The 15,527-nt window shown below is 36.6% G+C and overlaps 1 protein-coding gene across 2 annotated transcripts in view; it reads right to left on the bottom strand.

The window, feature by feature from the left end:
- The window catches only part of ICA1L (islet cell autoantigen 1 like), a 69,826-nt gene that overhangs the window by 41,765 nt on the left and 12,534 nt on the right, over positions 1-15,527 (bottom strand). The window contains exons 2-3 of one of the 2 annotated variants that reach the window (XM_032638452.1): positions 8,237-8,547; positions 672-840 (exon numbers count right to left, since the gene is read on the bottom strand). In XM_032638452.1, coding sequence (XP_032494343.1) covers positions 672-833 — 162 coding nt within the window. In that variant the 5' untranslated portion in view covers positions 834-840; positions 8,237-8,547. The remainder of the gene's footprint in view (positions 1-671; positions 841-8,236; positions 8,548-15,527) is intronic. The other variant, XM_032638451.1, reaches the window with a different exon arrangement.

The following is a 15,527-nucleotide window of genomic DNA, read 5'->3' as shown; positions in this document are numbered from 1 at the left end:
GAACTCCTGCCTGGAAATGTTTGTAAAAGTTACATTAGTATATGTACATGGAATTAGCAAATCTGCATTTAAAAATCTAGATTTTTTTCATTAACGTACATGAGAACTTCCTTCTAATTAGCTTAATTACTTAAAAGCATTTAAAGTTTAAAGTTGTTTCCTGGTAATTAGTCCTTTTATTTAAAATGAAAAACAGAACCAAAAATGCATATCACATACTTCAATTAACTCCACCCCTTAATAATAGAAACAAAAATTCCAACTTGTAAAATCCTCACTCACTATTTGATTTCAGTTAATGTATTGCAGTGAGGTATAGACTTCAGATAAAATAGTACAAAATATTATGACATGATACATAATGAGTATATGGTCCCAATTAGAAATATAATTAATTCATTAACACGGCCTAAAAATTACAATACTTGTGCCAGAGAAATTACTTAGTTCATGATTTATCTAATTTATGAACACCAGTTCTGCCAATCCTCAATCTGTGAGAATTATGATCTCCTATCCAGAAGATCTGATTGATAAATGGATACAATTATTCTATTATCAAGTTTTGCATTTATCCCGATAAGTTCTTCAGTATGAAAGCTTGTCATAGTCCTCTTAGTCGTCCTAGATAATAACAAGTTATATGCAGTACACAGAATCCTAAAATTTACCTCAAGTTTAGCATCCAGTTCAGCATCAGATGCCACTACGTGCTCATCCTCCTTTTTCCCGGTTGCTTTGATAAAGACCTGTTTGGTTTTCCAGTATTTCTTTTGCATTCTGCTGACTACTGACTGGTTATCTTCTGGTCTGGGTTGCCCAAAAAAATCCATGGAGTGACTACAAGAAATAACTGAAATTAAATTTCTTAAAAAAGATTTTCAATAATAAATATCTATTTAGCCAATATTTAATCTAATTGAAAAACTGAAAAAGATACTAAATAGAATATTAATGTTGACAGCTAAACATGCTAATGTTTACTTTGTATGGTCTAAATTTATGTTTTAATTATAACTTGCACAAGTAACAGGCAAAAAGATTAATGATACATTAATTAGGTGACAAAGTGATAAAACTGTTATGATTTTGCAGTAATGGCTGGAAATAATTTTATTTTGTTCGACCAATCTCTATTTGTAGACACTTACTAGTTTCTGATTTTTGCTTTTGTAATAATACTGAAAAATGAACCTGTACACACATCTTTGCATCCTGCTATCATTTCCTTAGGAAAATTTCCTACGGATTAACTGCTATGTCAGAAGAATACACATTTAATATATACCCTCATATATGCAAAGATTCAGATATATACTCTTCTTTAAAAATCACTTAAAGAAATACTTTAGTATCCAATAAATTAACAAAAATAAAGATCTTAAGTATAAGGGAGATATGTTATAAAAGAAATAGAGATGAAAATTGTAACCTTTTGTAAACTTAGAAATTAATGTCTAAGTAATTGTTCTTAACATGGTTAATATGGCTACATTAAGGAAATGCAAACGTGAAAAGTGTTCATTAATGAAATGTAAAAAAAAGAAATAATAATAATAGTTTTAAAAGCCCAGACTATTCCAATAAATGGTGGGAGGTAGGAACCAAGGGAGGTACTAAAATATGTGACTCATTTCCAGGGGAATCAATAGATAACTAATGTATTCTTAATGTTGGTAAAGAAATAGAAGTTCACTTTCTTTTTATTTTGAAATTACTAATGAAATAAAAATAGGATATCTAATTTCTAAGTTATTAGGAGCAAAACAAGAGAACGAGAAAAACCAGCAAAAGCAAAAGAAGACTGGAAAAACAGGAGTAAGGCAACATAACAAATTGTGTAAACTAAGATGACAGAATAAGAACAATTGTATTATTTACTATAATAAATGAAAACTTCCTCTTAAATACAAAGAATCTCAAATCATAAAAAATAAAACAGTATACACAATTATATGCTATTTGGGATCCGCTTAAAACAAAACGATAAAGAATTATGGGTTAAGATATACCAGGTAGGGACTTCCCTGGTGGCTCAGTGATTAAGAATACGCCTGTCAAAAAAAAAAAAAAAAAAGAATACGCCTGTCAATGCAGGGGACACGGGTTCGATCCCTGGTCCAGGAAGATACCACATGCCATGGAGCAACTAAGCCCATGCGCCACAACTACTGAGCCTGTGCTCTAGCCACAAGCCACAACTACTGAAGCCCGTGTGCCACAACTACTGAAGCCCGCGCACCTAGAACCCGTGCTCTGCAACAGGAGAAGCCACCGCAATAAGAAGCCTGCGCACTGCAATGAAGAGTAGCCCCAGCTCGCTGCAACTAGAGAAAGCCCGCATGCAGCAACAAAGACCCAGTGCAGCCAAAAATAAATAAATAAAATAAATTTATATAAAAGAAGATATACCAGGTAAATATAGTAGAAAGAAAATGAAAGCAGGGGTAGCCACATTAATATCAGACAAAGTAGGTTTAAATAAAAAGCATTATATAGAACAAAGACAAAATGTAAAGTCCACAGGTGGCCACTCTTCCAGATATTTGCTGGATATTCTCCTTTGGATATCCTCCTGGATTCCTGGACAGTATAGATTAATTATCATTTAACTGTAGCGCCTCTCATGTGCTATGCTGGTTACTGGGTTGGACATAATTTGGCATAGAAAATAGTACAGGGGGGTAATGGATTTGATGTAAGCATTATACCGTCTGACAGAAAGTCTTGTGGGAAAACTTGCAGTTTATCTTTCCCCTCCACTTTCTGTCTGCTTTTGCTTGCTTTTGATGGTTTTCAATTAGTTTTCCCCTCCAGATTGTTATCAGCATGAGGGTCAGTCCAACTGTATGACAAACTGCTGATCTCTTCTACTAAGCTGACGTAGGCTTAGGCCCAATCAGTTAAGAGAACAAACTTCTTAGGAGTATCAGAAGAGAACATCTCTTCCCTACCTCAACTCACTTGCTGATGTACCTTGAACAGTATACTCCTGGCCTCTCTCCACTCCCTCACTAGCTCCTTCATACGCAAGGAAGAGTAACTTATCTGATTGGATTTGAGAGCAATAAACTTAGTCCTCCCCTTCCTCTCTGAAATCTATCCTGCCTGCAGAGAGCACACATTCCCTGGCAAGGGGAGGACAGTGACTGGGTGGGTAAATCTGCAAAAGGTGAGATTTGTACATTTGCATTTTTTGGCGGAGGGCACTGCTAAATCTGCTTGCCACTGGGGGTAGGTTGAGTAGAAAGCCAAGTCTTACTGGCTTGACATCATCAGATGACAGAGCTCAAGGCTGGAGAACTACCAGAAATTTAGGAAGAATATCATGGAAGGGAGGGAGCCAAAGAGGAGACCATCTCTGTACACAAGAGCTCCCAAGACCTGTGCTGTTCACTAAACTAATCGTGAAGTGAAGGAGGGGACCCTAGGGGTCCTCGCAGAAAATCAGCAGCTAGAAACTGAAGTAAAGGTTTCAACTGCTACCACTACAGTGGAGACAAGAGTCTGGAATCTGAATTCAGTCAAGTTAACTGCCTTCTAGAATAAAAATTATTTTTCAGAGAAGCAAAACAGAATTCAGAGTCTCTAAAATCCATCATTTAAAAAATCAAGTATCGGGCTTCCCTGGTGGCTCAGTGCTTGAGAGTCAGCCTGCCGATGCAGGGGACATGGGTTCGTGCCCCGGTCCGGGAAAATCCCACATGCCGCGGAGCCGCTGGGCCCGTGAGCCATGGCCGCTGAGCCTGCGCGTCTGGATCCTGCGTGTCCGGAGCCTGTGCTCCACAACGGGAGAGGCCACAAGAGTGAGAGGCCCACGTACCGCAAAAAAAAATACACACAAAAACAAAAACAAAAGTCAAGTATCCAACTAAAAAACACTAGACATGCAAAGAAATAGGAAAATGTGACCCATACTCCATGAAAAAAAGTCAGTAAAATAGATTCCAAAGATTTCTCAGATATTAACAATTATCAGACAAGCACTTTAGACCAGCTATTATAAACATGTAAAAGACTTAAAGTAGGATATGTGCACAATAAATGGACAGAAAATATCAAAAGAAAACAAGTGAAAGTTTCAAGTTGCAAAGTTCAATAAATGCAATTAAAAACTGACTGGATACTCTTAAGAATAAACTGAAGATGGGAGATATAAGAAGTGAAGTTGAATCAATAAAAATTACCTAATCTGAAGAACAGAGAAGAAGAAAAAAAAAAAGACCCCGAAGGAGAGGAGGAATAGAAGGGGAATGAAAAATATCTGAATAAAACATCCTAGGGCTTCCCTGGTGGCGCAGTGGTTGAGAGTCTGCCTGCCAATGCAGGGGACACGGGTTCGTGCCCCGGTCCGGGAAGATCCCACATGTGGAGCGGCTGGGCCGCTGAGCCTGCGCGTCCAGAGCCTGCGCGTCCGGAGCCTGTGCTCCGCAATGGGAGAGGCCACAACAGTGAGAGGCCCGCATAACGCAAAAACAAAAACAAAACAAAACCAAAAAAACATCCTAAATTTTGTAAATGACATTAACTTATAGACTGATAAACACAAGGAAAACCACAAATAGGCACATCACAGACCAACTGCTTCAATTCAAAGATAAAGAGAAAAATCTATCTTGAAAGCAGAGAAAAATGGTATATTACACAAATGGGAACAAAAATATAAATAAGATGGAAGCTCTCAACAAAAACAACAAAAGCCGGACTACAATGGAAGGACATATTTAAGGTGTTGAATGAAAGAAAGAAAAACTATCAACTCATAATTCTCTACTGAAACTGTCCTTTAAAACTGAAATCAAAATAAAGCCATTTCCAGATAAAGAACTGAGAAAATTCATGGCCAGGGGACTTTTAGAAATGCTAACAAATTCTACAGGCTGAAGGGAAATTACAACAGTAATTTATCTATAGGAAAGAAAGAAGATGACTGGAACTGGTAAATGTCTGGGTAAACATAAGACATTTTTCTTTCTTAATTTCTTCAAAAGTTATATATAGTTTAACATATGCAGACAACAATAAAATGATAGCTCAATCATCCCAATATTCTGTCATTTCTGTGTCATTTATACCTTCACCTATTCCCTACCACCTTACTCCATAATCATTACCATCATCAATGTTTTATATGGTTATTTTTGATAATATTTACATACAATGAAATGTACAATTTTTAGCTGTATACTTTTGACAAATAGGTATTATGGTATAGAACATTTCCAACTCCCCAGAAAGTTCTCTTGTATCCCTTTCCAGCCAATGCCTAGCCTACCATAAATAATAAATGTTTTGATTTTTTTTCACCTTAGTTTTTCCTTTCTTAGTTTGTTCTTTTTTATCGCTGAACAGTAGTCCATTGTATGAGTGTTAACAGTATGCTTTAATTTTTCACTACTGTAAATAAATCTGCTATGAATAGGCCTATACAAGTCTTTTGTGGACAAATGTCTTCACTTTTCTTCAATAAAACCTAGAAATGGATTTTTCTCTATCAAAGAATTGGTGTACACTTTATAAAAAATTGCTGTTTTACATTCCCATTAGCAATGTAAGGGAGTTATAATTGTTCCACAACCTCAATAACACTTAACGTTGGCAGACTTTTTAGTTTTATCCATTCTAGTTGTGTAGTGGTATTTCCTTACAGCTTTAATGTGTATTTTCCTGACAACTGATAATGAACACTTTTTCATGTGCCAACTGGCCTTTTGTATATCCTCCATTGTTGTGTTTGTAAGTCTTTTGCTCACTTTTAAATTGGTTTGTCTTTTTTTTTTTAGTATTGAGCTGTAGAGTTCCGGAATTTAGATTGGGATGGCACTGAATCTGCAGATCAATCTGTGAAGGACTGGCGTCTTAATAATATTGAGTCTTCCACTTCATGAACATAGTATGTATCCCCATTTATTTAGGTCTTATCCTAAATAAATCCTGTCAATCCTAAATAATCCGGTGGATAGAAATTCTCTCAGTTTTGGTATCTATGACACTCTATTTTGCCTTCATTCATAAATGATAGTTTAATTGTATATAAAAGTATAGATTGGCAACAATTCTCCTCTTTTTAAAGCTATCATTATTGGTCCATGCAAGACTCATTCTTTTGTTTGTTCATTTATTTGTATATTCATTCCTTTTTAACCCCTTCCTCATATGCATCTCTCATCACAATCATTTAATGTGTTTGATGTGTACCTTTTTATTTGAATGTGTTCTTGTAAGATGTGTTATGTACATATGCTAATCTACACAAATGACACTGTGCTATAGATTCCATTTCTGATTTTTTTTTTGTTTTTTTTCACTCAGTATTTATTTATTTACTTATTTATTTACCTGGCTGTGCCGGGTCTTAGTTGCAGCACGCAGGATCTTCGTTGGAGCATGTGGGATCTAGTTCCTGACCAGGGATCGAACCCTGGCCCCCTGCATTGGGAGCTCAGAGTCTTAACCACTGGGCCACCAGGGAAGTCCCCAGTCCTTTGTTTTTAAATTCTATGTATGTTGCTATGTATGTGTCTGTTTTGCTGTTTCCATTATATAACATTCCTTAGTGTTCCTTAACTGAGGATAGAAGCCCTAATACCTTAGGTCGTCTATTGCAGTCAATGAGAAGTCTGGGCTCCTACTGTCCCTCCTTTTTCTATTTGAATCTTTTAGAAAAGAGTTTTTATCTGTGATGTCCTGAGATTCTCTAAGATGTATTTAAGTAGAGTGTATTTTCCTTATGGAGGTTCATGTCTTCCTTCAGTTCTAGAAAATTCTAAGCTGTAATCCCTTCAAATATTCCTTTTCAGCCATAATTTCTTCTTTTTATCTTAATCTTCTATTGGGTGTTATTCTTTGTATGTCTTAATGGCTCATTTTTTTATCTGTTTGTCTGTCCTATATTTTGGATAAGTTCTTCAGTACAATCTTCCAGTTTATGAATTCTCTTTTCAACTCTGTTCAGTCTAGAGTTCATCATACCTATTGAGATTTTTTTTTTAATCCAGTGACTGTTTCTTTCTTTCTTAATTTCCAAGTTTTCCAATTGGTTCTTCTTAATATTCTCCTAATTTTTTATCCTTTTTAATGACATCATTCCATAATTTTTCTCTTTGGCACCCTAAATCTATAGAATTCTTAGACTTTTTATCTGGAGTAAATTCATTTTCCAAATATTGATTTTGTTGGTTGAATTCTGTAAGCTTATTTTGAGTATAAAATCTTTACTTTTCCTTTTTCCTCTCTCTGGTTATTCCTCCTTATCTAGTGACTATAGATCACTAGATCTATAATCTAGTTGCCTCCACTTCACCTTCAGGGTTGCTACTTTCACAGTGTCATATACTGATATTTTAGGGACCCTGATATAGTGGTATCTGAAATACTATCAATCTATTCAGGGTGCTGAAGGAGCATTGCATGTGAAACACTTTTAATTTCTACCAACCTGCAGAACCTGAACTCCCAGAAGCTAGGACCTACTTCTATACTGAGAGCTCAAGACGTCTGTTTCAGTCCACTCACCTCTTTTGTCTATTTTGTTTCTAGTCCATGTTTATCTTATTATCTAGCCAAGATAAACTTTCTGGGGTTTGTTTTTTTTTTGATTACTATGAATTTGGAGCAGAACTACCATGCCATCTTAACTAGAAATCTCCTTTCTTTCTTTTTTTTTTTTTTTGGCCGTGTTGCACGGCATGTGGGATCTTAGTTCCCCAACCAGGGATCGAAACTGCCCCCTGTAGTGGGAGTACAGAGTCTTAATCACTGGACCGCCAGGGAAGTCCATAATCTCTTTATTCCTAGAAAGAGTACAATATTTTTTTTACTTGAACACAGTCATCACATGGAACACTTTACTTATTTTTGCATTATATAATATTTAAATTTGTATTTGTAGCTATCTCTTGGATATGGAATACAAATATTAAAATAAAACAAATCAATATTCTCTTTAGAGGTAGTTCTATACTCACTTTACTTATAACAGCTCGTTACTATGACATCACAGAGAAACAAGCAAAACAGACTGATGGTAATGTGCAAACTGAAGCACTGAAATCCCCTTGAGAAAAATAATCTGTGAAGACTTTTGACTAAATACAACATCACCATTTGCTGTAATTAAGAAAATACATTAGACAACGTTGCTGTTTAATATTAATGTAGTATTCCTGATTACTCTAGCTCCCAAGCCATGAATTTTCTCTTTTTTCTTTTTTTAAAGGAACATTTATTTATTTACTTATTGGCTGCTTTGGGTTTTCATTGCTGCGCGTGAGCTTTCTCTAGTTGCAGCGAGCGGGGCTACTCTTTGTTGTGGTGCACGGGTTTCTCATTGTGGTGGCTTCTCTTGTTGCGGATCACGGGCTCTAGGCGTGTGGGCTTCAGTAGTTGTGGCATGTGGGCTCAGTAGTTGTGGCTTGCGGGCTCTAGATCGCAGGCTCAGTAGCTGTGGTGCACGGGCTTAGTTGTTCCGCAGCATATGGGATCTTCCTGGACCAGGGATCGAACCCATGTCCTCTGTGTTGGCAGGTGGATTCTTATCTGTACAGCCTAATAGGTAACATGGAGCCAATGAAGGTTTTGGAGCAGCAGAAAGACTAAACAGAGAGTTTAGAAAATCTTTCCATATTCCAGATAAAATCTAATAGGAGTCTGGACCAAGGACATTAGCATAAGAATATATTTGAAGGAAGAATCTATAGAACTTGTTAATAATGATTCAAGTTTTGCCCCTGAAAAATAAGGGCAATTAGGAGAAGCTATCTAAGTGGGAACACTATGCATTTGATGTGTGAAATTTTGAATTTGAAATGATAAGGGACATCTGAGTTTACAGAAATATCTAACAACCAATTAAAACCGTAGTAGCAAAGGTTGTTTCAAGCTTGGATCTCCAGTCATACTGCCTAGGTTTGAAGCCAACAACTCCACTATTTACTAGCCGTGGGACATTGTGCAAGTTATATTAATCTTTCTGACGCTTAGTTTTCTCATCGGTAAAATAGGAATAATGAAGTAAATAGATTGCTATAAGAATCAAAAGAGAAAATAGATGTAGAGCACTTAGAACAAAAATTGTTGGCAGTTAAGAAGCATATTATTTTATGCTTTTTCATTTTAATTTTTAGATTGGAAATGGTGATTTGGGAGCTAACTATATGAAGATAGTTAAGCAGTGAGAACACAGGAGAACTTCAAGAAAGAAAGCAGAAAGGTGGTAAAATTTGAAGGTTTGAAGAAGATGAGTCAAATTTGTACTAGGTTCTTAGTGTTGTGCTATGGATTAACCATAATAAGAATAATATTTCAATGAGAAATATGTTCTATATATAATAGATACTTAAATCCCATAGTTGAAAGAAATTGAAAAGAACCTTAGAGGTTACCTAGTTCAACTTTCTATTTCTGTTATCTAGTTCAAAAGGGATGGAGACTTCCATACAATGAGAGACCAATAAAAGAAATTTAAAAATCTTAATCATAACTGAGAGAATATAAAACAATTACACAGAGAAAATTTATTCGATATAGAGTTAGAGTGAAAAGCTTATACGAACTCCATCACCCAACAAGACTGCTATAAAGAGATTAAAGTGTCATTTAGCCTCATTTGCCATAAAATCATTCACCAGAGCAATAGCAATACAGACCATGTGTGCTGATTAAACAGTTTTTATAAGTAAAATAGCTTTTTGTTTTTGATTGACTAATATGAAACTGCCAACATTAGATCACTTTTGACCTACAAAATCAGCAATTTCATATGGTTCAACCTAAAAAAAGGAACTCAAACAACTCACCTCAGAAGAAAGTGCTTTGTGGGTAAATGATGTGCCTAACCAAGATCACATCTCCACTGCATTTCAGGGATCTAGGCTGATGGGCAAACACTACGGTCCTCTGGCAAATTAGTCCTTAGCTGCCTTCTTGCTACAGCAGCGGAATTAAGTAGATCCAGCAGACTGCATGGTTTACACAGCCAAAATTACTGACTATCATGGTCTTTTACAGAAAAAGTTTACAGAACTCTGACCTAGATCATGGTTCTCAAAGCATAGTCTGAAGAGTCATAAGTCTCTTTAAGCTAATGTTTATTCTTTGTTCATATGTATGTATACATACATACGTATGTACACACACACATATATACTATGTATCATATATGTAATTTTTTAAAATGAATTTATTTATTTTATTTATTTATTTTTGCCTGTGTTGGGTCTTTGTTGCTGCACGCGGGCTTTCTCTAGTTGCAGCTAGTGGAGGCTACTCTCTGCTGTGATGTGTGGGCTTCTCATTGCGGTGGCTTCTCTTGCTGCGGAGCGCAGGCTCTAGGCGCACGGGCTTCATTAGTTGTGGCACACAGGCTCAGTAGTTGCAGCACGCAGGCTCTAGAGCACAGGCTCAGTAGTTGTGGCGCACAGGCCTAGTTGTTCCACAGCATGTGGGATCTTCCCCAACCAGGGCTCGAACCCGTGTCCCCTGAATTGGCAGGCGGATTCTTAACCACTGCGCCACCAGGGAAGCCCCATATATGTAATTTTTAAAGGTACTGCCTGACTAATCTTTCATCAATTGTCCATTAATTCAGGAATAGTTTTTGGCTCTGGCAAATCAATGAGTAGATTATGATACAGGGTGATGTGTATGTCCCATTGCACAGATGGAGGAAAACTGAAGCCTACTGGAATTATTAGGGGTTACTGATATGAAAGACAAACTTTTAAGTCACAGATTGAGACTAACCCCTCGAACTTTCCTAAAGGATATATTTATAAAGTACCAGCTTTAATATTAGACTAGAATTGCATCAGTTTATAAATACGAATCTTTTCAGATAGGTGAGCTTAACTGTTGTTTAGCCAAATGTGGGTTTGGTTACTGAGAGACTAGAACAGGACTAGGGCAGTTGAAATTTACAAATACTCTGAGACAATAGAAGTAGGCAGAACTATAATTAGCTGAAATTTCCAAAGAGTCCCAATAAGGAAGTCAGTTTCATACACATATTAAATGCCAGCTTTGTTCTGGGTGCTACACTTGACACTGCAATCATAACACCAATAAGACACTGAATGAGAAAATTAAATGCAGACCTGTCGTTATCTAAAACAGAAAGAATATGGTAATTACTTACAGCCATTCAATCATACACCCCAAAATCCCATACTAAGAAAGTAAGTTGCCCACAGAGAGGATACAATGTCCACCTAATATTCTTATAACATGACTAAAGCTTAATTGTTTTTCAAAAATAATTCAAAATTATGTAAAAGGTAAAGTCTTAGAGGGGGCTTAAGATATTTAAAAGTTCCTGATAATCTTGGTATTACTACTGACTAAAATAGTAATCATTATACTTGTAGAACTCTTGACAATTTTTAAAACATTTTCATACCGTATGCTAACACATATATATGGAATTTAAGGGAAAAAAATGTCATGAAGAACCTAGGGGTAAGATAGGAATAAAGACGCAGACCTACTGGAGAACGGACTTGAGGATATGGGGAGGGGGAAGGGTGAGTTTTGACAGGGCGAGAGAGAGTCATGGACATATACACACTAACAAACGTAGTAAGGTAGATAGCTGGGGGGAAAGCAGCCGCAAGGCACAGGGATATTAGCTCCGTGCTTTGTGACAGCCTGGAAGTGTGGGATGGGGAGAATGGGAGGGAGGGAGACGCAAGAGGGAAGACATATGGGAACATATGTATATGTATAGCTGATTCACTTTGTTATAAAGCAGAAACTAACACACCATTGTAAAGCAATTATACCCCAATAAAGATGTTTAAAAAAAAAAAAAAAAAAGAAAGAAAGAATGTTGCTTATAAGAATGAAAACAGAAAAAGGTCATTAACAAAACAGAAAGTCAATTCTGCAAACTGTATTTGAATTTCTAGTCACAATAAAATTTAATTTTTATAAGTAGTCTATACTTTTATTAATCAGCATAATTTTAGTCTATAGAGAAGAGGTTACATAAAAAAACAAATTAGATGTTATTTTTTTCAAAAAATGATATGCTTCAGGATTGTTATTTACTTTTTAGACTGACATATTATGAATTTACTATAGAGATATAATTAATTTACTTATGCCACTTTAGTCATATCATTTCATAAAGAAAATATGAGTAACATTTAAAATAGATTATTAAATTGAGTTATTTGTAGTGAGGTGGATGGACCTAGAGTCTGTCATACAGAGTGAAGTAAGTCAGAAAGAGAAAAACAAATACTGTATGCTAACACATATATGTGGAATCTAAAAAAAAAAGGTTCTGAAGAACCTCGGGGCAGGACAGGATAAAGATGCAGAGGTAGAGAATGGACTTGAGGACACGCAGAGGGGGAAGGGTAAGCTGGGATGAAGTGGGAGAGTGGGATGGACATATATACACTACCAAATGTAAAATCAATAGCTAATGGGAAGCAGCCACATAGCACAGGGAGATCAGCTCTGTGCGTTGTGTCCACCTAGAGGGGTGGGATAGGGAGGGTGGGAGGGAGACGCAAGAGGGAGGAGATATGGGGATATACGTACACATATAGCTGATTCACTTTGTTATAAAGCAGCAACTAACACACGATTGTAAAGCACTTATACTCCAACAGAGATGTTAAAAAATTTTTTTAATTAAAAAAATAGATTATTAGATAATTAAAAGCTTTTCCACAGCAAAGGAAACCATCAACAAAACAAAAACACAACCTGTGGAATGAAAGAAAGTATTTGCAAATGATGCGACCAACAAGGGGTTAACATCCAAAATATACAAATGGCTCATACAACTCAATATCAAAAAAACCAAACAATCCAATCAAAAAATGGCAGAATACCTGAACAGACATTTTTCCAAAGAAGACATACAGATGGGTAACAGGCACATGAAAAGATGCTCAACATTGCTAATTATTATAGAAATGGAAATCAAAACCACAATGAGGTGTCACCTCACACCAGTCAGAATGGTTACCATCAAAAAACTACAAGTAAATTTTGGAGAGGATGTGGAGAAAAGGGAACCCTCGTACACTTTTGGTGGGAATGCAAATCAGTGCAGTCATTACAGAAAACAGTACGGAGGTTCCTTAGAAAGTTAAAAACTGAACTACCATATGATCCAGCAATTCCACTCTTGGGTATATAACGGGAAAAAACAAAAACACTAATTCAAAAAGCTACATGCACCCCAATGTTCACAGCAGCACTATTTACAATAGCCAAGACATGGATGCAACCCAAGTGCTCATCAAAAGATGACTGACTTAAGAAGATGTGATATACACACACACACACACACACACACACACACATATATATAAACAATGGAATATTACTCAGCCATAAAGAAAATGAAATACTGCCATTTGCAACAACGTGGATAGACCTAGAGAATATTATGCTTAGTGAAATAAGTCAGACAAAGACAAATACTATACAATATCATTCATATGTGGAATCTAAAAATAAATACAACTGATAGTATATACAAAACAGAAATAGACTTACAAACATAGAAAACAAACTTCTGGTTACCAAAGGGGAGAGGGAAGGGGGAGAGGGACAAATTAGGGGTATGGGATTCATGGATACAAACTACTATATAGAAAATAGATAAACAACAAGGATTTACTGTATAGCACAAGGAATTAAACCTATTATCTTGTAATAACCTATAATGGAATATAAGCTACAAAAATACTGAATCACTATGCTGAAACTAACCTGAAGTTAACACAATATTGTAAACCAACTATACTTAAATAAATAAATCAAGCAGAAACTAACACACCATTGTAAAGCAATTATACTCCAATAAAGATGTTTTTAAAAAAAAAGAAAATAAGACTTGAAAAATGTTGATGAAAATCAATAAGACCATTCAAAATATAAACAATATATTAGAGAAGAGGAAGTGAACTAGAGAAGAAAATATTTTATCTTTTTTAAAGAATGGCTGAAAAACTATATTTCAAAAGTTTTTGACAGTTTAAAGTATCACACTAAGTTCTTCTATTAGAACGATATTAGGACTTCCCTGGTGGCGCAGTGGTTAAGAATCCGCCTGCCAATGCAGGGGACATGGGTTCGAGCCCTGGTCCAGGAAGATCCCACGTGCCTCGGTGCAACTAAGACCGTGTGCCACAACTATTGAGTCCACGTACTGCAACTACTGAAGCCCGTGCGCCTAGAGCCCGTGCTCCACAAGAGAAGCCACCGCAATGAGAGCCCTCACACCTCAACGAAGAGTAGCCCCCACTCGCTGCAACTAGAGAAAGCCCGCACGGCAACAAAGACCCAACGCAGCCAAAAATAAATTAATTTAAAAAAATTAAAAAAAAATTTTTAATGATATTAAATCTAACTGCTTATAAAACTTGAGTGTTATATTCCCAACTTTATTGCAAATTTCAGGCCAACACCTCTCCCAATCCTCTGCTATGCTCAATGTTCCCAAGTGCAGAGCCTCTCATAAAATGAAGCTCAAATGGGATAACACATACAAAATTGCTTTTAACCAGTGATTTTTTTTTTTCTTTGCGGTACGCGGGCCTCTCACTGTTGTGGCCTCTCCCGTTGCGGAGCACAGGCTCCGGACGCGCAGGCTCAGCGGCCATGGCTCACGGGCCCAGCCGCTCCGCGGCATGTGGGAACTTCCCGAACCGGGGCACAAACCCGTGTCCCCTGAATCAGCAGGCGTACTCTCAACCACTGCGCCACCAGGGAAGCCCCAAAATTGCTTTTAAAAATATAAAGTTGTATATAAGTATAATACATTATTACATACAGCCTCTCAATAAACAAGAATGCATAGGATGTGAAACTTTAAAACCCTAAACTTCTTTTATTGGACTGACATAATTTTAAAACTCAACACTGAGAAAAACTTGAAAGAACTTGCCCTTTCAGGTATTAAAATATATTACAAGGGTGCCCTGTCAAAAATGCAGATTGACTACATGTACTATCTGTGTTCCCTTCCCAAACCCACTAAAATAACAGTAAAGGTATAAAACAAAAAAGTTATCTATTAACTGATAAGCATAGAGAAAATAAGCATAGTGCCTAGAGCATATGAGAGATTTCAATAAATTTTTAGAAGAAGGCAGAGAAAGTAGTATCCTAAGCAACTAACAGAGGAATGCTAATGAGGAATGAGTCAGTTACCCTGCAGAGTATCTGAAAGACTCACCATTTAGAAGTGGAAGGATTCATTGAAGCCTGTATACAGCAGACTGGACCCTGAGGCACCTCCCCGCCCCCTTAATCTATGTCACTAAATGGAAGCTGAAGAAATTAAACACGGAAAGCTCTGGTCTTTGGCAAGCTAACACAGCAGAGGGCTTGGCCTGAAAACAAAATGATTAAGTGAAAGTTTACATGCTGAATCACTGAATTTCAAGCTCTCTTCCCCTTCCTTGCTCACCAGTAGCAAAGCACTACACACACACCTCTCCACTCCTCAGAGAAGACTGGAACATTCTTTTCTCTGAAAAAAATTAAAAGCTCCAGAGAAAAGG

The sequence above is a fragment of the Phocoena sinus genome, chromosome 7 (assembly GCF_008692025.1).
Source record: "Phocoena sinus isolate mPhoSin1 chromosome 7, mPhoSin1.pri, whole genome shotgun sequence".
Classification (NCBI taxonomy): Eukaryota; Metazoa; Chordata; class Mammalia; order Artiodactyla; family Phocoenidae; genus Phocoena; species Phocoena sinus.
This window is presented reverse-complemented; position numbering and strand designations above follow the sequence as displayed.